The sequence below is a fragment of the Thalassophryne amazonica genome, chromosome 18 (assembly GCF_902500255.1).
Source record: "Thalassophryne amazonica chromosome 18, fThaAma1.1, whole genome shotgun sequence".
NCBI classification, from domain to species: Eukaryota; Metazoa; Chordata; class Actinopteri; order Batrachoidiformes; family Batrachoididae; genus Thalassophryne; species Thalassophryne amazonica.
Window position 1 is genome coordinate 43,500,924 of NC_047120.1, and position 21,757 is coordinate 43,522,680.

Here is a 21,757-nt window from a genome sequence, read left to right on the forward strand (position 1 = left end):
ACCCCGGTGTCGCCGAGTTACCATGGCTACGCACAATGGCTGATCACGGAGCTGCGTTTAGTAGTATTAAAGTAATGTTTATGGCTTCAGAGTAACTGTAGATTCTCTGCGTGAAATTTCAATTGAATTAACCCTATGCAAAGTTAATAATTTTTTATATATATAAAAGACCAGCAGGTGATAACCTGCGTGTTTATGCGCAGTGCGGGAGCAGCAGTGAACCTTGCGAACGGTACCATCGACAAGACAGGAAGGGGAAAATCAAAATTTCACGACCACAAAACATTCCGTACAACTTTAGTGATTATTGTATTTTATTTTATTATTAGTTTATTTGTTTTTGCTGTTCGAGTACCGCTTTTAACTCCAGTGTCAAAACGGACAGGGTTTTGCTATGACACGACTGTTCTGATTTGACGCGGAATATCTATAAATAAATCTTCCGAGTGAACCCGAAAAGAGCCGAGTGAGCGACCTGCTGCCAGGCAGTCAAACGGAGAAGACGATCGTGTTCAGTTGCCCAGTTTGGCGAACAGAATGGAATGATAGCCATCACTTTTTGGAGCGATGTTCAGGTACTGAATACATTATAATTAATTTTATTTCGTCAATTTGGCGTGAGGCTAATAAAGTTAAAAACAATAAATAAATCTAGCCGGCTAGCTGTGATGTCGTTGGCCTTCGGTGAACGTCTTGTTTGCACACCCAGTTTTTGACAGCTGACCTCAGCATCATCGCTGATTTATTCCTATGAATTAATAACTGCGATTAGATGCAGGTTAAATTAAACATCTTTTGTAGAAAATATCTGGTGGTGGTGGTTGTGGTTGTTGTTGTTGCTGTTAATATCTTCAAGTGGTGGTTGTATTTTTGCTGGTGTCAAATTCAGACTGCAACCAATTCAGTTGTGTGGCAAAACTCAAAAATAAATGCTTATAAAATGTACCCTTGTGAGATTTGATATCTCGCACACACCTGTAGTGCCTCCTTAAATATGCTGCAACAAGTCACCTTTGTTAGTATCCACATACAAATATAACATCAAGCTCACAGATCACTTGAGGGAAAAAAAGCAAAACAAATAAGTACTGTATATAAATTTTAAAAATCTGGATTATAAGTATATAACCCAGCCTCAGACTGGTTGTGTTTTGGTGTTAAATTCTATTTATTCTTTGTGTCACCATAACTTGAACAATGTATCTTCAACTGTTATTTATGTTCATAATTGTGATTTATATTCTGTAAAGTTTATCTCTTAAGTGGGTTGATTTTACAGATTACTACTATAACACCTGCAGGGCTCTGTTCATCTGGGTCAGAGGTCAAAGATGGAATTTCCTGTCATTTTCAGGAAACGTGTTCATTTGGACAGAACCAAGAGGATGTTGTCTTGTAAACAATTTGACACCAAAGTTAAAATGGTACAGCCAGCAGGCCTAATGTCGACAGGAACTTGCATGAAAAGACAGGTGGAATATAGTGCAGTGCCTGTAATTTTTTTTCTTAATATTTTAATATACCATGCAGTTTGTTAAATCATTACATGGGTAGTCCAATTTAATTAGGCTTAACTTTTTATATAGATCATTAGCGTGATGGTGGCCAAGTGGTTAGTGCACTTGGTGTTAGTGCGGAAGGTTCCCGTTGACTGTTACATTTCTCCATATAATGTGGAGTTGCGTCAGGAAGGGCATCCGGCGTAAAACTTGTCCCAAGTCAACATGTGGATCCACCTCTGATTTGCTGTTGCTACCCTGAGTGCAAACAAGGGAGGAGCCGAAGGGACTTACACCATGCTGTTTGCAGAGACTGTGCTGCTTTTGTAGCCCACAATGGTATTGTCTCTTTATGATGAATTGCTTAGTGGCCACAGGTCAGACACTGTGGGAACAGCCAAGCTGAGGCATTTGATTTAGTCTGTGTCTCCATGTCAAGTGAACAAGTCTTCACATGTTCCCTACCTCTGTTTTTTGCTTTTACTTATCTTACACTGAATATTCCTGTTGATAATCACTATTCAAATTTTTGCTCCATGTTTGCACTGTCAATCTTGAGAAATCATGTTCTAACTTCAGTTCTGACATACATGTAGTTATACAGTGTACTACCTTAATCATTTAGTCTTGGGTTACATTCACAATGCTGTCTGAAGTGACCTGAATGAATTATTTTGTCAAGGATTTTTTTCCTTTTGTTTAGCATGTTCACAGCCTTCAGAAAAGATCAGATCGCTGTTGTATTCAGGCAAATATCTGATTCACTTTACTATTTAGTCTAGTACAAGTCTTGCCCTACTTTGTCACATCTGCAGATGTTTCAGGTGCTTTATCTCCAACGGGGATGTACGTCAGCTGGGCGCAGTGATGCAGGGTTTAATATTAAGGTTTGTCCGATGGTCTGAGACGAGTGGAAAAGCTGTTTGGGGAAAATAACAGCTCTGTTATGTTGTCAGAATTGGAAAGACACAAATATATATTCCACTGTGCTGAAGTTCTTCATTTTCACCACATTTTTAACGGCGCTCGGCTATCTGGACAATGCCATTGTACTGCTAATGTTTAAAACTTGCAACAACAAAACTTGGTTTGGATTTTGGGGGGAACCTTGAAGACACTCCTACAGCAGACAAAGGCCAAAAAAACAAACAAAACAAAAATAAAAACAAATGATATGAGTATATCTTGTCTCATAAGAGGGAATTTTGGCCAACTATTTAATATTAACAAATATTACACAACAGAATACTCAGTGCAGTGATTGCAACACTTTAGTGAGTCTCCCATCCAATTGCTTCACCAAAAGCTTAATTACTTGAACCCTCATTTAACAGAAAATTCAACACTACTTATATCGATAGAACAAGTGGGATGACAAAAAATGAAGTAAACATGAATGAAAGCAATCTCTGTTTCAGCTGGAAAGGAAAAGTGAAAGAACAAGGCAAGGACTCAGTCAGTTAATGCGTGAGACAGTGGGGTTGCAGAATTTCTGTAAGTAACGCCACAAAAATTACTGCATATACACTTCTGAAATTTGGGGTCCTGATAAATACAGGGGAGGAGTGGTAAACTTCCTGGTTTGCACCATATTGGCTTCTTTTAATATAATTTGCCTTTAGCTTAAAGAAGAATGTAGGCTCAATGGGACATCTCTGGGCTTGTGCAGGAGGCACATGTAAAGTAGGCCTTTTGTTTGTGTGTGACTTATGAAGCCTTGTTAATTGTAGGGCACTGTGGCCATGAAAGCCACTATTGCTTGTATTACACATGACAGCAGAAATACTGTGTTCTTAGGTGTTTTATTGAAAAAAAGTGTCATATTTTATTTATAGTAACAGCACCTGACATAACTTTGTATGAATGGCTGCATTGATATTAATGGGAACTAATATGATTCTTTAAGGTTTACACATTTTGCATGTTGCTCTCTGTTATATTCACTTCCTCCCCCACTCAGCACTGTTCTGATATTCAGGAATGTATTCATTCTAATTATAACTTGGCATGACAAATGAAGCTCTTGGTTATAATACTACTTCTGGGAAGTGTGTGTGTGTGTGTGTGTGTGTTGAAATATTTAATCAGCAGTGTGTCATGGAAATTCTGAACTAGTATGGGAGGATTCAAAAATGCTACAATGATGTAGAATGTGTCTAAATTTGATCACTTACTCTTACTGGTGGGTCTCTGATTTTACAAAACTCTGTAATGCCCTTTTGAGAAAACTGGATCATAAGTTATGAAACTGGACTTAATTTCCTGTCTGTTTTAATGACTTATGGCATTCCCTGTTTGTCTTGTAAAAGGGTGGGATATGGACTAAGAAAGAAACCATTCATTTTTGGAGTGGATGCAATTAAGGGGCAGATCCAGGAATTTATTTATTTATGTATTTATCACTTTATTGAACATTACAAAACATAATGCACAGATCTTTATGAAATAAATAAATTGGGCATATGCAGACTAATAATATCTAAATTATCTTTTGAAAAGTTCAAAACAGCAAAGTGGAGGGGAAAAAAAATTCTTGGATCTGCCCCTTTATCGGTTCCACTCCAAAAGTTAATGGTTTCTTCCTTGGCCCAGTGAACTGGCTGTGAGGTTTTTGTGTAATCTTGCTAACATTTATTTGTAATAATTACACAGATATGTGGTGCCAGAGGTATGGGCTTTCAACACACTCTGTATATGGAATTTTAAAGTGAGCCTGGAAATGGTAAATGGACTACATTTATATAGCACTTTTCCATCTGCATCAGACGCTCAAAGCGCTTTACAATAATGCCTCATATTCGCCCCAATGTGAGGGTGCCGCGATACAAGGCACTCACCACACACCGGGAGCAACTAGGGGATTAAGGACCTTGCCCAGGGACCTGGTCAGGCTGGGAATTGAACCGAGGATCCTCTGGTCTCAAGCCCAACGCTTAACCACTAGACCATCATCAAGGGGTGATCAAACATGTTTTGCGGGTAATGAAGACAGAAATTTAGTAGAAAAGTGGCCGTTTTAAACATCATGTTAAAACTAAATAAATTAACATTGTGTGTTTAAATCACCATAGTTGTTCTTTAGGAGGTGACTGCGTGGTTAGTTCCTCTGTTAGAATTTTTTTGTTGTTCATGTTTTTCTGTCTCTACATACCTGTCCACCCTCACACTGTTAATACAGCATATGAATCACATTTGTCCTGCCTGTTTTCAACTTTGTCATTTCAATCACCCAGAAGCATGAATCCAGAAGAAAATCTGCAAGTTGCCCAGTGGTTTTTAATCTTAATCCTTTCCAACCCCTATCCTGCATGATTTTGTTCATCCCTGATCTACCTAAAACTGATTACCTCAGTCAGTCAAGAGCTAGTGGACACCAGACTGAGCCAATCAGCTGTGAGTAGAGCAGGTAGAAAATATTCAGGCTGGGGGTTCCTGCCAAGTCTCACGGCAGTTCATGGCAACTTTATGAAAAGTACATTAATCTATGGGTTTGTGACGGAGGCACAAAAAGTGGGGTGAAGGAGGGGGTCTGGGGGGGTTAGGGTAGAGTTAGGAGAAGGGGAGGATTATAAATATCAATATAAAAAACCGTGTCATGAAACTGAGATACTTTTTGTGACTGGGCACATAAAAAAGTGATACTGGGCTGTTCCTGTGCATCCAACTCTAATTTCTCACTTTAATGTTGCATATGCATCCTATATCCTTGCCACTGTGGGTCAATGTACACCTCAGGCGCTGAGACAAGGCTCTAAGAAATAATTGTGTACTTTAAATTCCATGATACTCCTCAGCTCTATCTCATTGGTATATTTTAATCAAGCTCCCTTCTTGATCTCTTTCCCCCTCAGATTTGTTTGCCATGGAAACTGATACAATACCCAACTTCTCCTCAAAAGATGAAGAAATAGACTTCTGGAAAGCTGTATCTCTGCAGTACAAGAAAAGGTACATAACAGTCAGAAGCATGCTTCTCGGGCTTGGATAATTGATGCTTTAAGACCAATTTTCAAAATGGACCACACTTGCAATCTGTACTCTATCATTCTGGTCAAATCTGCCAGTAAATCTCATCATTAACTTTGGTCTCAATCTATAAATGAACTTTATTGTTGAGGAAATAAATTTTATCAGAAATCTACTCGTAAAATGCGTAGGGAGCTAGGGATAGGCTACAACACACGTAGTGTTTATTTTTATGTTCAATAGTTTTTTTTGTTTGTTTGGTTTTTTTTTTTTGATGAATGATAATGATGACAATGAATGCTAATGCGCACAATCCACATATGTAAGGCCAGTCCGACTACTACACCTTACAAATGGCAGAAAATCTCTTTGCACAACTTTGGACTAAGCTTTTGGCCTTAACGCTTTTTGTTGCCTACCAACACTGCACCCACCGAAACAATTTTAAGGCCGACATACTCCTAGGTACACAGATGAGCACAACTACATTAAGTATTTAAACAGCGTGGGCCCTGAGCATGAACACTAACAATGAGACGTTACACAAAGTGTAAAATGGGGTGCTTAAATTTACTTTATGGTCAATTCATTTAAATGTCCAGTTTGCTATTTTTTTTTACAAGTTTGTTGATGTGACGTGACAGCCAGTATTTGGTACATTAGAAACATCTATGATCACATTGTAACTCTGCATGGTTGTGGGAACGACTGCTCATGACAGCAGGAACATAAAACCACAGGAATGCTTTTGCTGCGATCTTGTCAAGGGCTCTTGTTCTCAGTCTTTCAGATTTTAAAAAATGCACCTTTTGCAGGTGTGGCTTTAGGCAGAGTATTATGGGAGGAGAAGTGAACGTTGCTCTTGAAACCTCAATTTACCTCAAGGAAATGGCCCCTGTTTCACATGAGATACAAAGGTGCCCATACCTTTTTGTTCAACAGCTTTATGTAATGTTACAGCTCAGTACATGTACAAACACCTACATTTTACAATATCTTGTAACATAAAGCTTGAAGGACATGCAAGGGTGTTAAAACAAGAATTTCTTCTCATGCAACATGATCTCAAATTACTTTAGTTGTATGAAGATATGGGATCTTAAATTCCAAAAAGGTCCAGGTCTTCAGGGTCCTGGTGCGGTCTGTCTTACTGTATGGTTGTGAGACTTGGATGTGAACTGACCACAGGCAACAACCGCATGTCTTTGGTATGAGGTCCCTTCTACCTTTTTTTTTTTTTCTTGTAGAAGAAAGTATCTTCATTTTGGAAAGCATTTCTAATACTCTAATTCTTTAACATTGCTCAGGGGATCCAGAATACTTTGAATATCAAGTTTATTGCCCAAATTCATAACTTCATCCAAGTGAAACCAGTTTAAAGTCCAGGCTGAATGTTTGTGTGCCACTTCCACCTCGCTTGCTGGGGATTATTCCACCTGACTTGTGTGTGTGTGTGTGTGTGTGTGTGTCTGGCATGTTAAGTATTGTATAGTTTTGTAGACTGACTGGACTAACTGGATCCACTTAGAGTGTAACACTGTCAAGTGTATTAAAGCTACTGTTTGTAATGTAACCTTGGTGTGAGAATGGATGAAGATTTTAAACTTGATAAACAAATCAGTGCTGTTGTGAAGGCAAGTTTCTTTCACTTGAGACAGTTCGCTAAGATAAAGCCCTCACCTTCAAGGCATCACTTGGAGATTTTAATCCATGCTTTACTCATTACTCTGCTGGACTATTGTAATGCACTGTACACCGGTATTAGCCAGGCTTTACTTGCATGGCTGCAGCTGGTTCAGAACGCTGCACCCCGTTTTTTTAACTGGATCCCGGAAGTATGACCATATTTCACCCGTTCTTTCTTCCCTTCACTGGCTGCCAGTTCGTTATGGTATTGATTTTAAAAATTTGTTTGTTTTTAAATGTCTCAATGATCTTGCCCCACGGTATCTGTCTGACCTACTCATGTCTTATTCCTCTTCACATTCTCTTAGGTCACGAGATGAAGCTCTGCTTGTAGTTCCTCAGACCAAGCTCAAACTTAGAGGTGATAGAACTTTTTCTGTTGTTGGTCCCAGATTGTGGAATGACCTGCCTCTCTGTATCAGGCAGGCAGACTCGCCTCTAGTTTTTAAATCTCGCCTTAAAACATATTTGTTTTCATTGGCTTTTGACTAGAGGGTTGATGACTTACTGTTTTAAAGACATATATTGTTGCCACTGTTATTTACCATGTGATTTATTTATTTATTTATGTCTTTGTTGTACAGCACTTTGGTCAGCCTTGTTGTTTTTAAATGTGCTCTACAAATAAACTGGATTGGATTGAAGTTTCCATCCTATTTTGTGCACTTTATACTGCAGGCTGTTCATTTTCTGTTATGATGGTGATTTTTATTTGGTCTTGCTTGTTAGTGAGTCATACTTGGGTCCAGAGTGAAACATCTTGTAGAGGGCACTCTGATAACACACACACCTCTGACCAGTCTGGTTGAGTCTTTTCTAACCACACCTGAATCATTTCATACATGTCAACATGTCAAAGTTTGAATTCAACCATTTGGGCAGCACAGTGTCTTAGTGGTTAGCACTGTTGCATCAAAGCAAGAAGGTCATGGGATCGATTCCCACATGTGGCCTTTCTGTGTGGAGTTTGCACATTCTCCTTGTGTCTGCGTGGGTTTCCGCCAGGTGCTCCAGTTTCCTCCCACATTTAAAGACATGCAGGTTAGGTGGATTGGAAACTTTGTAATTATCCAGGTCTCCCTCGCAAAAGAGATCTCAATCTCAATGGGATTAATCAGGTTAAATTAAATTTAAAAACCTTCTGCTGGGTCTCCTGAGCTCATCTATGGGTTTTCTGTTTCAACCTAGTTTGCATCTTTGTCTACTTCTTTTCTATTTATGCACAGCTTCCAAGAGGCTCAGGAGGAGCTGCTGGAGTTCCAGGAGGGGAGTCGTGAACTGGAGGCTGAGCTGGAAGTTCAGCTGAGCCAGGCTGAGCACTGTATGAAGGACCTGCATTCTGAGAACCAAAGACTCAAGAACGAAGTGGACACACTCAAGGTAACTGGTACAAGAGTGTGTGTGTGGGGGGGGGTGTCCAGTGAAACAATATTTCAATCCTCGGACTGAAATCGGCTCAGGATGTGACCCAGGTTGATAACTGGGTGTCCATCCACAGATGGGTGTGGCATCTTTTCCAGAAACTGTCCTGTGCACCGGCAACGTTTCCTGTGTGTTTTGTGAATTGTTTTGTAATTTGTGTCTGTAGCATGGCCCAAGCAGAGGGTCACCCATTTGAGTTTTTTCTGCTTGAGGTTTCTTCCTCAGAGGGACATTTTCCTTACCACTATTGCTCTGGGGGTTGGTAAGGTTAGACCGCCACCGAAATGTGTGAATTTGAGCTACCATACGAAAGAATTGATGTGGATTTTGAGACAGAATTACCTTTTCACATTTGATGGGTTTTCACATTTGATGGATTACTCTGTACCCTGACCACTGTTGGAGCGACGCTGCCTCACTGACCGACTTACCAACAGAAAAATAAACCGTGCAAACAATGGAATTGGATCAGAATGGGGAATAACCCCCTTATGTCTGATTTGCGGAAGTTCATGCTGTTATGTGGTCGCAAATATCTGTTTTAATATCCGTAAAGCTCAATTTGTGACGTATAACCACACTGAAAAAAGAGAATGTTTGAACCAACTTAAAAAGTTACAATTTGTAAAAAAAAAAAAAAAACCTGAATGAATTAAGTTGTTTGAACTTAAGTTTGTAAGTTAGAGTTGATTTAACGTTCAAACTTAAGTTCAAACAACTTAATTCATTCAGGTTTTTTTTACAAATTGTAACACTTTTACATAATACGTGTGTATGTATATGTATCTATATGTATGTATGTATATGTATGTATATGTGTATATATTATATTTCTGCCTCATTTTATGTCTTGTATTATTATTATTGCTTATGCTTGCACACACTGTTTGATGAACATTTTCCTCAACTTGTACCCACCTTGTGTGTTTTAAGAGCTGACATGTGAATTTCTCCTCTGTAAGATCAATAAAGTTTATCTTATCTTACTTTTTAAAGTTGGTTCAAACATTCTCTTTTTTCAGTGCAGCATGAACGTTCAATCATCAAACACAACACGGTTATTCTCTAAATATGCTAATGAGGATATTATTTGCATAAATGAAGATTACTTGGTGTGAGATCTCAAATTCATAATGTTCATACAGTCACATAATCAAACGTATATCTTTTAATGGTTATAGATGATCTCATCTCAATAAAAATATGTTGGCAATACCATAATGCTGCACATTTCACAGATGTGTCTGCTGTGATGTACTTTTTTTGTGGGTGGTGGGGGGCACAATCAGGGCTATAACTGCTTGAGAAGGACTGCATTTTTGGGGATCCCTGTGCAATGTAAATGATAATCACACTGTGTGATGATGCTGAGCTCCTACCTCTCTATTCCCAACTCGGGGATTACTAACACCTGCTGTGTCCAGAGAGGAGTCCGTGCAACTGATTCTAGGAGCCTCATGCTTATTCAATCAGCTCATGCATTTAATTTCTTGTGTATAATTAACAAAAGGAGGGCAGCGTGTGATTTGCATCCATGTTTCAAGGTGTGCGAATAAAGTCGCGATTCATGATAAAATGTCTTTCGTGTCAGGTTTTGCTGTTCATATTGCTTCATTATTCCAGACAGGGAGTTCCAGGCAGGAACTCCACCCACATGAGTACTTTATAACACAATGCGTGTTGGCCTAGATTAGATATTTTCCCACATTGATCATAGATTTTAGTCCAGAGCACTTTGCAGCTCAAACAGTTTTTTTTTTTTTATAATGTTAATGAGATATGAGAGCCCACGTGATTCAGGCACCACCGTAATGGCAGACATAGGTCATGCAGACACTGTTTATCGAGCCGGTAGATATATAGGTCACACATTACATGGCTTCCCAACAGTGGAGTGGAAGGAACCCGAGGGGGAGGGCTGAAAAATGGATGATCGGCTGGTGTGTGTTGGGGGGGGGGGGGTTGTGGCATAATTCCCCTCACAAAGATCTCCTGTCCAACTTGTCAAACAAAAAAATTTGCAACTTTCCTCATCTTGCTTCTTTCTTCCTCGTGCGTCTTCCAGGATAAGCTGGAGCAGCAGTACGCTCAGAGCTACAAGCAGATCTCTGTGCTGGAGGATGACCTCGGCCAAACAAGAAGCATTAAGGAGCAGCTCCACAAATACGTCAGAGAGCTAGAGCAGTCAAACGATGACTTGGAGAGAGCCAAAAGGTCAGTTTGGGGAAAAATGATCAAAGAAAAAAAAATAGTATCCTCTTAAAATTATGCTGACACAAAATTTTGGGGCAAATTGAATTTTTGTTTGTTCTAATGGATTGTCCTTTAAAACAAACAGACAAAAAAGTTCCATGTGGCATTTGACAAAAGCTAAAGCCTTTTTTATTTTATTTTAATTATTGATTTTAAAAAAACACACAAGTGTAGACAAATAGAAGAAATAGTCCAGCATAGGCCCTGAAGCCCGTTGGTGCAGATGATTATCGCTGGATTTTGTAGCGTGAAGTGGGAGAGAGTCTGTGGCTCTTCCTGGATGGGATAATCATCCACCTCAGGTTACTGCCCCACCAAAGATCTGTGTGCATTTCCAGCTGGATGGACTGGGATAACACCAACAAAGTGTCTTGTCTGAAGTCATAAACTGGTAGCAGGAATCAAACCCAGGTCTACATATTGGTAGCCCAAATCCTATCCACTGATCTACCTGACCAAATAGATAAAAGTTAAAATAGAATTAGCTTATTTTCTTGAGCTCTTGCTGAGATTTACTGCAGAAACCACTCTGAGTGCTTCTCACAGTTGGTTACAAAAACACTTGATTGTCCAAAATGACTTCTAGCATTTCACATGAATGTTGTTGCTACAGAATACTGAGATATTGGTCACTGTTGGGTTTTCTTGTATTTGTGCAGCTCTTCCAGATAATGCCTCCTTTCTTTCCTGTCGCAGAGCTACAATCATGTCTCTGGAGAACTTCGAGCAGCGCCTGAACCAGGCCATCGAGAGGAACGCCTTCCTCGAGAGTGAGCTGGACGAGAAAGAGTCCCTTCTCGTTTCTGTGCAGAGATTAAAAGATGAAGCCAGAGGTGATTATTCTGTATTTATTGTTCTTCTCGACAGTCATTTTGAGTTTCACAACCGGTCAGCTGTCTGAGCTCCAATAACATTTTCACGTGGCAAAACATCAAAATTATTTACTACTTTTGGTTTCGTGAGTTTGTAGTCACGTGATAAGTGTTGGTATGATAACAAGATGTCTGACATCAGACAGTTGGGTCCCCTTTAGCTTCAGCTAGCATTAGCATGTGTCTCTGGCTTTTTTCACACAAACAGTTGATGGTTGGCTTGAACTCCACTCACTGTAAAAATCAGTTGCTCGGTTTGCATCCACATGAGGGTGGAGACTGCTGCAAAGAGGTCATACCCATCGGGATGCTGCAGCATGTAAATGGTAGCACACGCTGCTCATTTTGACCCGATTGCTTTTTACCTGAGGCCATCGTATTGCGACGGTTTTGCATCCGTCTGTCAATCTATCTGTGCTCAGCATAAGTCCAGTCCTATTACTGCCAGTCTTCAAATTCACAGGGAACATTCTTGGTACACAGACCTTGGACAAGTTCAAAGATGGCTAACCTTAACATATTTTAAGAGGTCAAAAAGTCACATTCTGTTTCAACCTATTCGGTTTGTTTTTGAGGGGCAGGGATGATAGCCAATCAAGAGTAGAGCTGCACCATAATGTCCGTATGATGCTCTCTCCAAAACCTCTTTGTTTTGTGTGTTTACATGTTTCTCATATATTATGTAAAAGCTAGCAATGAAAAAAAAAACACTTTTACAACAGAAAATGCTGTTTTTGGAACCTAATAACACCTCTGAACTTATTTTGTGGACATTAGCATGGTGACGTCACAGGATGGTTGGTAGCTAGCTACAAAACTCTTTCGTTTGTGTGTAAATATAACATCCATGTCATACATTATGTAAAAGCTAGTGAGAAATAAACACTTCTAAAACTGAAAACCCTGTTTTTGGAACCTGATAACAGCTCTGGAGTCATTTGCAAGACATTTTGCAAGCATACTAACTTCCACTATCTCAAAGCACACGCAAGGCCTCCTGCACATGCCATTAAAACATAACATTGATTGATACAGGGGCTTTATTGGACATGTACAAATTGTACATAAGAGAATAGGATTGTAAAATTAATTAAATAACTGCAAAATATAAAGAACACAATGATCGTATGGCCGAGGATATTTTGCATTGCATTATTTATTCCTTACCCTGGTTTAAAGTGTCTACTTTTCCATATATTCATGAGTCGCTGTGTTTTGGTCCTTTAGCGGATCACTGTTTTAGTGTGTGTGTCTGGCAGACCTGCGACAGGAGCTTGCTGTGCGGGAGCGGCAGGCAGATGTAACCAGGATGTCTGCTCCAAGTTCACCCACCCAGGACAGTGTGAAGATGGACACTGCTGTGCAGGCCTCCTTTTCCCTCCCTGCTACCCCGCTGAGCAAAGTTCTGGACAACGCCTTTGCCAACCCAACAGGTAGCTGCAGCCTTTCTAGTTTAGTTGAGTGTCTTTATTTTTCTCTGTTAACGCAAGTCCAAAAAATTAAATCTAAGCTGTTTCCTAACTAGTACTCTCAAATGGCTATGGCACCAACTCGCCCTTGACTCCCTCTGCCAGAATATCAGCCCTCAACATTGTCAGTGATTTACTACGGAAAGTAGGGGTAAAACAATCCATCTGAGTTTTGCTTCCCCTCAATCAATCAAAAGTCCTCGTCTTTACACACAGAAGGAGAGCCTCATCATGTTCTTTCTCCTGTACAGGCTTTGGAATCCAAACTTGCTGCCTGTAGGAACTTTGCCCGGGACCAGAAAGCAAGGAAGGCATTCACTATTGAGAACGGCAACACAATCGTCAATACAACCAGCTTTTCACAGTCGCTCCATACCTCATATTTTGATAAAGCGTGAGTAAATGTGAAACTGGTAGCCTTTGCTTTTTTTTTATTTTTTATTTTTTATTTGTCATTGTATGGAGTTCCCATGACCAGTATAATATCAAGGACTGAGACGTCGCCCAGTACGGTAAAGCCGGGGCCCCACCCTGGAGCCAGGCCTAGGGTTGGGGCTTGTGCGTGAGTGCCTCATGGTCGGGCCTTAGCCCACGGGGCCCGCCTGGGCCCAGCCTGAAAGAGCAACGTGGGCCCGCCCTCCTGTGGGTTCACCACCTGCAGAGGGGGCCATGGGGGTCGGGTGCAGAGAGGACTGGGTGGCGGGCGGGTGGCCCGGCAGCCCGCTCCGTGCTCACAGCCTCTGGCTGTCAGGACGTGGAATGTCAACTCGCTGGGGTGAAAGGAGCCTGAGCTTGTGAGGGAGGTTGATAGGTACCGACTGTAGATAGTCGTGCTCACCTCTACGCACAGCTTGGGCTCTGGTACCCAACTCCTGGAGAGGGCTGGGCGCTCCACTTTTCTGGCGTTGCCCACGGGGAGAGGGGGTGGGCGGGGGTAGCATTGCTCATTGCTCCCCAGCTCAGTCGCCATGTGTTGGAGTTCACCCTAGTGAACGAGAGGGTCACGTCCCTACGCCTTCGGGTTGGGGACAGGTCTCTCACTGTTGTCTCAGCCTACAGGCTGAGCGGCAGTGCAGAGTACCCGACCTTCTTGGAGTCCCTGGGAGGGGTACGAGAGAGTGCTCCGACTGGGGACTCCATTGTTCTCCTGGGGGACTTCAACGTCCACGTGGGCAGCGACAGTGAGACCTGGAGGGGGGTGATCCGGAAGCACGGCCTCACCGATCTGAACCAGAGTGATGTTCAGTTGTTGGACTTCTGTGCTAACCACAGTTTGTCCAGCATGAACACCATGTTCGAGCACAAGGGTGTCCATAAGTGCACGTGGCACCAGGACACCCTGAGCTGGAGGTCGATGGATTGACTTTGTAGTTGTATCATCTGACCTTCAGCCATGTGTCTCAGACACTCGGGTGAATAGAGGAGCTGAGCTGTCGACCGATCACCACCTGGTGGTGAGTGGGATCCGCTGGGAGGGGAGGAAGCTGGTCAGACCTGGCAGGCCCAAACGTATCATGAGGATCTGCTGGGAATGACTGGCGGAACCCTCTGTCATCGAGGTCTTCAACTCCCACCTCCAGGAGAGCTTCTCCCAGATCCCAAGGGAGGTTGGAGACAGGAAGTCTGAGTGGACCATGTTCTCCACTGTCAATGCAGCTGAGGGCACAGGGTCTCTGGTGCCTGTCGCGGCGGCAATCCCTGGACCTGGTGGTGGACGCCGGAAGTAAGGGATCCTGTCAAGCTGAAGACGGAGTCCTACTTGTCTTTGTTGGCAGGTGGGACTCCGGAGGTAGCTGACAGGTACCGGCAGGCCAAGCGTGCTGCAGCCTGTGCGGTCACAGAGGCAAAAACTCAGGTCTGGGAGGAGTTCAGGGAGGCCATGGAGGACTATCGGTCGGCCTCGAAGAAAATCTGGCAAACCGTCCGACATCTCCGGAGGCGGAAGCAGCTCTCCACCAACACTGTCTACAGTGCGGTTGGGGAGCTGTTGACCCTGACTGGGGATGTTGTTGGGCGGCGGAAGGAATACTTCGAGGATCTCCTCAATCCCATCATCACGTCTTCCGAAGTGGAAGCAGAGACTGGGGACTCAGAGGCGGATGGACTCATCCATCACCCAGGCTGAAGTCACCGAGGTGGTCAGAAAGCTCATCGGTGGCAAGGCTCCTGGGGTGGATGAAATCTGTCCTGAGTACCTTAAGTCTCTGGATGTTGTGGGACTGTCTTGGTTGACACGTCTCTGCAACATCGCGGGGCGGTCGGGGACAGTGCCTCTGGATTGGCAGACCGGGGTGGTGGTCCCTCTGTTTAAGAAGGGGGACTGGAGGGTGTGTTCCAACTACAGGGGGGATCACACTCCTCAGCCTCCCCGGTAAGGTCTATTCCAGAGTACTGGAGAGGAGAATTCGACCGATAGTCGAACCTTGGATTCAGGAGGAGCAGTGTGGTTTTCGTCCCAACTACAGGGGGGATCACACTCCTCAGCCTCCCCGGTAAGGTCTATTCCAGAGTACTGGAGAGGAGAATTCGACCGATAGTCGAACCTTGGATTCAGGAGGAGCAGTGTGGTTTTCGTCCTGGTCACAGCACACTGGACCAGCTCTACACCCTCCATCGGGTGCTCGAGGGTTCATGGGAGTTCGCCCAACCAGACCACGTGTTTTGTGGATCTGGAGAAGGCGTTCAACCGTGTCCCTCGAGGTGCCCTGTGGGGGGTGCTCTGGGAGTACAGGGTCCGGGGTCCTTTGATGAGGGCTATCCGGTCCCTGTACGACCGCAGCAGGAGCTTGGTTCGCATTGCCGGTAGTAAGTCAAGCCTGTATCCATTGCACGTTGGCCTCCGCCAGGGCTGCCCTTTGTCACTGGTTCTGTTCATTACCTTTTATGGACAGAATTTTTAGGCGCAGTCAGGGTGTAGATGGGGTCCGGTTTGGGAACCACAGAATCTCATCTCTGCTGTTTGCGGACGATGTGGTTCTGTTGGCTTCGTCAAATCAGGACCTTCAACATGCACTGGAGTGGTTTGCAGCCGAGTGTGAAGCATCCAGAATGAAAATCAGCACCTTCAAATCCGAGGCCATGGCTCTCGACCAGAAAAAGGTGCTTTGCCCTCTTCAGGTTGGTGGAGTGTCCTTGCCTCAAGTAGAAGAGTTTAAGTATCTCGGGGTCTTGTTCGCGAGAGAGGGACAGCTGGAGCGAGAGATCAACAGACGGATCGCTGCAGCATCTGCAGTGATGCGGTCGCAGTATAGGACCGTCGTGGTGAAGAGAGAGCTGAGCAGGGAGCAAAACTGTCAATTTACCGATCGATCTACGTTCCGACCCTCACCTATGGTCACAAGATTTGGCTCATGACCGAAAGAACAAGATCGCGAGTACAAGCGGCCGAGATGAGCTTTCTCCACAGGGTGGAGATATATATATAGATATATATATATATAGATATATATATATATAGATATATATAATCTTTGACTTGATTTTTGGCTCTAAAACTTTAGAAATATTAATATGCTTGAGTGTAAACACTGAGTTGCTACTTCAAGCTTTAGCATGCAAAAATCAGATGATGATCAAGATGTACATAAATTATGAAATGAACAAGTGAAATTAAACTGGCTTGTAAGTGTACACTTCAGAAAGTAGTAAATGAATAACAAATATTTGGCAAATAAAAATGCACATGGAAAATAATTTTAATAATGAAATTAATGTAGATGTTGAGCTTCTGCTTCTCCTCGAGGTGATGCTTGTTGCCTTTGCGCGATGGTAAAAACTGCGTTTATATAGAACTTCTCTTCAGAAAAACAGGCACTTTAAAAGTGCTAAACTTTCACTTAAAAAAAAAAAAAAGTTAGCAGAAATAAATTTAGTGGAAACTAATTGGACCCCTTAAGGTTTTCATAGGTAGCTGAAAAGCTCATCCACGAACGGAGAAGTTAGCTTGCAAATTAGCTATTAGCTGTACCGTCCTCACCATTGGATGTGTGAGTGCTGATGATGTTGAGGAAAGTTTGAAACCTGTTTTTGTTTCCCTCCCAGCAGGACAGAGATGGTCACATTCCCTGCATTGATTCTGGGTAATTCTAGTTTTGCTGTTTGTTTCTTGAGACTGGTGGGGCACATGCATGCTACTGCTGATTTTTAAACACGCCTCTTTTCACCGCATAGATGTAGAAATAACCGCTGTCAGCGAGATGACGTCTTTGCCAGTCAACTATTCCGAGGTGGTTTTGGTGGCGGCGACATGTTGGTTCTGGATTTTCCCTTTCCTTTTTAACTCATTACTGCACAAACCTGTCTTATTTTCTGTCTATGGACCAATCCAGTGGAATAGTTACCATTTTTAATTGCCTCTCAGAAATGAAGATGACAAAATTTTACCACAAGGAACATAAGTGTGTACTAGAACTGAGGCTATAATTAAGTTAATTCATTTAAATGTCAGTCATGTCTTACAGCCTGGCAGTACAAGTGCTGAGTTTTTCCTGCTATGTGATTGAGGGGGGAAAAAACAGTATGTTTTTGAGATGATCTCTGCAATGATGTGGTTCACTTTTATTACCACCGCCAATGAAATTGGAGGAAGTTATGTTTTCGCAACAGCCTGGAACCCACAGTTTTTTATATATAGTTTATTAAATTTTTACTGAAGATTCATATCCTAGTAAGCAAGAACTGATCATATTTTCAAGGGCAAAGGGCAAAGTCAGGCAAAATCTTGGAAAAATCCCTATCTTTAACATTTAATTAATTTTTAAAAATTGATAACTCTGAAGAAAGATCAAATTTCTTTCATATTTGGGAGCGTTATCGACTGACAAAGTTTGATCTGAATCTGATCCAGATTCACGATTTTGTGGGCATTTAAATTTAACATTGAAAACCTCATTTAATGTATATTTTATATCTTAAAAATATGCTCCAATCACTCTCATATTTGAAAGTGAGGTGCAGACTGGCACTCACTGTCACCTTGCAAAGTTTGATCCGGATCTGATCCGGACTGTGGATTTTGTGGACATTTGAATTTAATATTGAAAAGCTAATTTTGTGTACATTTTGCAATATATCTCAATCAAAAGTGTCTCAATCACTATTATTTGTGACAATGAGGTGCAAAATGGCACTCTCAATGAATAGACAACGTTTGATCCGCATCTGATCTGTATTGTGGATTTAAGTGGAAATTTGATTTAACATTGAAAAGCCCTTTTGATCTATATTTTGTATTATATTTTAGCTTACGAAAAAGCCACTTCTAACAGGACCTTCACATTGAAATTTTTTTCCAAGGTAAAAATTTGTAGAATTGGAAACTAGTGTTGGTGGAGATTTGCACTGTGTGAGCGTGATGCTCTAGATCAGCTTTGGATCCAAAGATGCCTTCTTCACTTATGCTTTAATTCAAGGAAGCAAAATCATTTCTGCAGTTCAACACAAGGTTTAATTTACATTGAAACATGGCATTCATTTAAAAGTTCCAGACACATGACTTAACCATCAGGAACTTGGATCACAGTCCATCTGCAAGAGAAGTGGCTGAACCGGCTTTTCAAGTTAACGCTGAAACTTCCTTTCTGGATTTCAGCGTTCACATTCCATTTTCAGTGCTACGTGAATAACATTTGCATTATGCAATGCAGAAACCACGATTTTGCTTGCTGCTCAACAGTCTTTGAGTGTTACCAACATTCAAAAAATTTTTCTTCTTCATTACTTTTAGTTATATGCCAAATAAAGTCGTGTAAATTGGTGACATTTGACTGAAATAAAGCAAAGGTTCCTTTCATTGGGATCACTGAGGTAATTGGGTCTTCCTGGCTGTTTTCACAGTAAATGTTCAGTTGGATCAAACGGAATTTTTGGGCCTAAAGTGGTTACTGAGATTTGAATAGGTGAATCTTAATGTTTTAGGATGTTATCATGGAAAGATTGTCTAAAATAAGGAGCTGCCCGAAGCAGCCAGGTGGAACATGGGTGTTCCCGTGTCCTCTTCCGGTTGTTGTGTTCACCACTGAGGCTCCTTCCTGTCTGCTCTGTCATGCACAGAGAATTGCACCACATGGCCAAAATCTCAGTCAAAGGTCCCTCCCTGATTCCATATTTTGAGTATGGACAATTCCTGTGGATACAGCAGCTTTAATGCTAACACGGAGACGGTCGTTTCTTTTCCTTTCATACATATTCATGCTGCTTTCGCTGAGATAACGATGCTGTCTTTAAATTGGCTTTAAGTGGCTGGGTTTGTCATATCTCAAGTTTTTAATCAACGTTGATGTAAGATGCTCCAGCTTTTTTTGTTTTTTTTTTTTTGAGTTGTCCTAATGCTGTGGTGGTGGTGTTGCTGCAGCAGAGCGATGAACGGATTGGAACCTGCAACCCTGCCAGCCATCACCGCTTCCCCTTCTGCTACCTCGTCAGGTTTGGTGCCCCTCGCTGTGTGATGTAACGACGCACCAAAAGATTTGAAGACGCCTGTGTGGAATACCAAGCAGAAATTCAAGTGGATAATGCTGTCAGACACCTGGATATCGTTCCATTGGACCTGCCCTCTCACACTGTTGTTAAACACCCTGTTCTTGGTGTATTTATGGGTCACTGTATGTGTGTTATATTTGCTCTCATCTTATTGTACAAAGAGGGGGAACCCTCTGACACATTTACAGATCTTTGAGGATCTCCACTTATTTGTGAAATAGTTGCATATTATAAAAAAAAGAATTATTAAATTGTAATGTGTTCTTGGTTGGAAAAATTTTCAGAACATAGCTAATGTGTACTATACATTTTCCTGTGTTTAAGCCCTTCTTCATATAGCAATAACATCTTAAGTGCACTCATATCCATAGCTAGAACTATGACTGCTGGAGGAATAACTGATTTAAGGGGTCAGTACATGTGCTGATTGTGTATCAGATTGTTTTATCTGACACACCGAGTGTCCATGAGGTGTCATTTCCAAATACCTATTTAAAGCTACAGTGTGTAGGATTTGTGGTCATCTAGTGGTGAGGTTGCAGATTGCATTATGCAGGTGCTGGTTAGGATTTTGTTTCTTTAATGGGGATTCATGTTCCCTTGCTTTATCTTGTGCTAAGCAGTATCTTATAATGTGCTGTTTCACAAGCGTTCTCAAACTTAACAGCCTGGATGACCAACCATTAGACGTTGTATGGCAGTGCAACCACTGATTCCTTTTCTTCTTTTTTATTTTTTTTTCCTCCTTCTTTCGGTTGGTCTTCATATGTGCTGTAAAATACAATATGCAGCATAACTATGTCTCTTTTGGACTACTGTATCAACATGGAGCCTCCGTGAGGGAATCCAATCTCATGTAGATATGTAGAAGGGCTCATTCTAAGCTTATGAAAACATTGATTTGTTCATTAATATTCGATACCTTACTCCAATCAAGGATCACAGAGATGCCAGTAGTCACAGGGTGTTGCAGGACGAACACAAATAGACAGACTCATTTGGGCACCTACAGTCAGTTTAAAGTTTCCAGTTCACCCAACCTGCTTGTCTTTGGAAATGGGAAGAAGCTGGAACAAACCTACATGCTCCCCCCCCCCCCCCCCCCCCCAAAAAAAAGAAGGGACTAGACAGGAAGCAACCCCAGGAACTTCTGTGAGGCAAAAGTGCTAACCACTAAGCCACTGCAATTTGTTGGTGTGTAATATACAGTGAGCAGATGGTTGTGAACACTATCTGCTAATAAATGCTCCTGTGACTTACACACTGTAGCTTTAAATATGGAATCACAATAGCCTTTTATTGCAAACTGCAAAATCTTTGTTTCGCAGCTATCTGGGGAAAACAATAATTGTCAAAAGTAGTGTCCTGAGCTACGTGACATGTGTTCAGTATTGGTCATATTGATCTTTTTGTTTTTGTAGAAATTGAATTTGTACTTTTTATTCTGTAATTGAATTTTGTTTTCATGCAGGAAGGTTTTTTTTTTATTATTTTGTCATCACAAAGCCCATTTTCAGTACTGTACACTACATCCAACTGAAGCACTTTGTCTTTTCGTCCGTCACTAGGGCTGCAACGGACTATTTTCATAATCGATTAATCGAGAAAATAACTGATTAATCTTCTGTTTGTCTGGTCTATAAAATGGTGCAAAATGTCAATGTCTTGAAATATTCACTTTCCTGTCAGGAGTAAAGATACTACTGAAACTAGAAAATATTCACATTTAAGAAGCTGAAGTCAGAATTTGGATTTTTTTTTTTTAAGGACTTAATGATTAATCAATTATCAAAATAGTTAATTTAATAGTTAATTGTTTAAACGTTGCAGTTCTACTTGTCACCTTCATTTAAGTGCAATACCACCTGTTTATTCGATTGTTTTAATAAAGTTATGTAATATGTAAAGAGCTAATATACTGTGTTTGATAATTACCTTATTCCAGTGGGTGAAGGTCACCGAGGGACGTTTCCAAAAGTAGTTTCAGTCACAAGCACAAAAAAAGAAAAGAAAGAAAATATGGCCTCATCTGCTAACTTTGACCTTTATACTATTAAAATGTGCAATGTTTTGACGGACAATTGAGTGCATACAACTGACCAGCAATACA

The 21,757-nt window shown here is 41.5% G+C and overlaps 1 protein-coding gene across 6 annotated transcripts; it reads left to right on the plus strand.

Annotated features, from left to right (window-relative positions):
* The first annotated feature begins 289 nt into the window (after positions 1-289).
* On the plus strand, positions 290-21,554 carry ndel1a (nudE neurodevelopment protein 1-like 1a). Of its 6 annotated transcripts, none has more exons than XM_034193804.1 (10): positions 290-575; positions 5,351-5,447; positions 8,378-8,531; positions 10,639-10,787; positions 11,523-11,659; positions 12,958-13,131; positions 13,224-13,318; positions 13,419-13,561; positions 17,212-17,246; positions 19,486-21,554. In XM_034193804.1, the coding sequence occupies exons 2-10, from the start codon at positions 5,362-5,364 to the stop codon at positions 19,611-19,613; spliced, it is 1,101 nt and encodes a 366-aa protein (XP_034049695.1). In that variant the 5' UTR covers positions 290-575; positions 5,351-5,361; the 3' UTR covers positions 19,614-21,554. The 6 variants fall into 6 exon arrangements, with proteins under 6 accessions (XP_034049695.1, XP_034049697.1, XP_034049699.1 ...); XM_034193808.1 differs by having other exon boundaries at positions 295-575; positions 19,523-21,554; XM_034193807.1 differs by having other exon boundaries at positions 296-575; positions 19,520-21,554.
* The last annotated feature ends 203 nt before the right edge of the window (positions 21,555-21,757 follow it).

Excerpts from the sequence above, each read along its gene's own strand:
- ndel1a (XM_034193804.1), top strand. The coding sequence starts at position 5,362 with ATGGAAACTGATACAATACCCAACTTCTCCTCAAAAGATGAAGAAATA. Across the intron at positions 5,448-8,377 it reads TCTCTGCAGTACAAGAAAAG|CTTCCAAGAGGCTCAGGAGG; the intron begins GTACATAACAGT and ends ATTTATGCACAG. Across the intron at positions 8,532-10,638 it reads ACGAAGTGGACACACTCAAG|GATAAGCTGGAGCAGCAGTA; the intron begins GTAACTGGTACA and ends TGCGTCTTCCAG.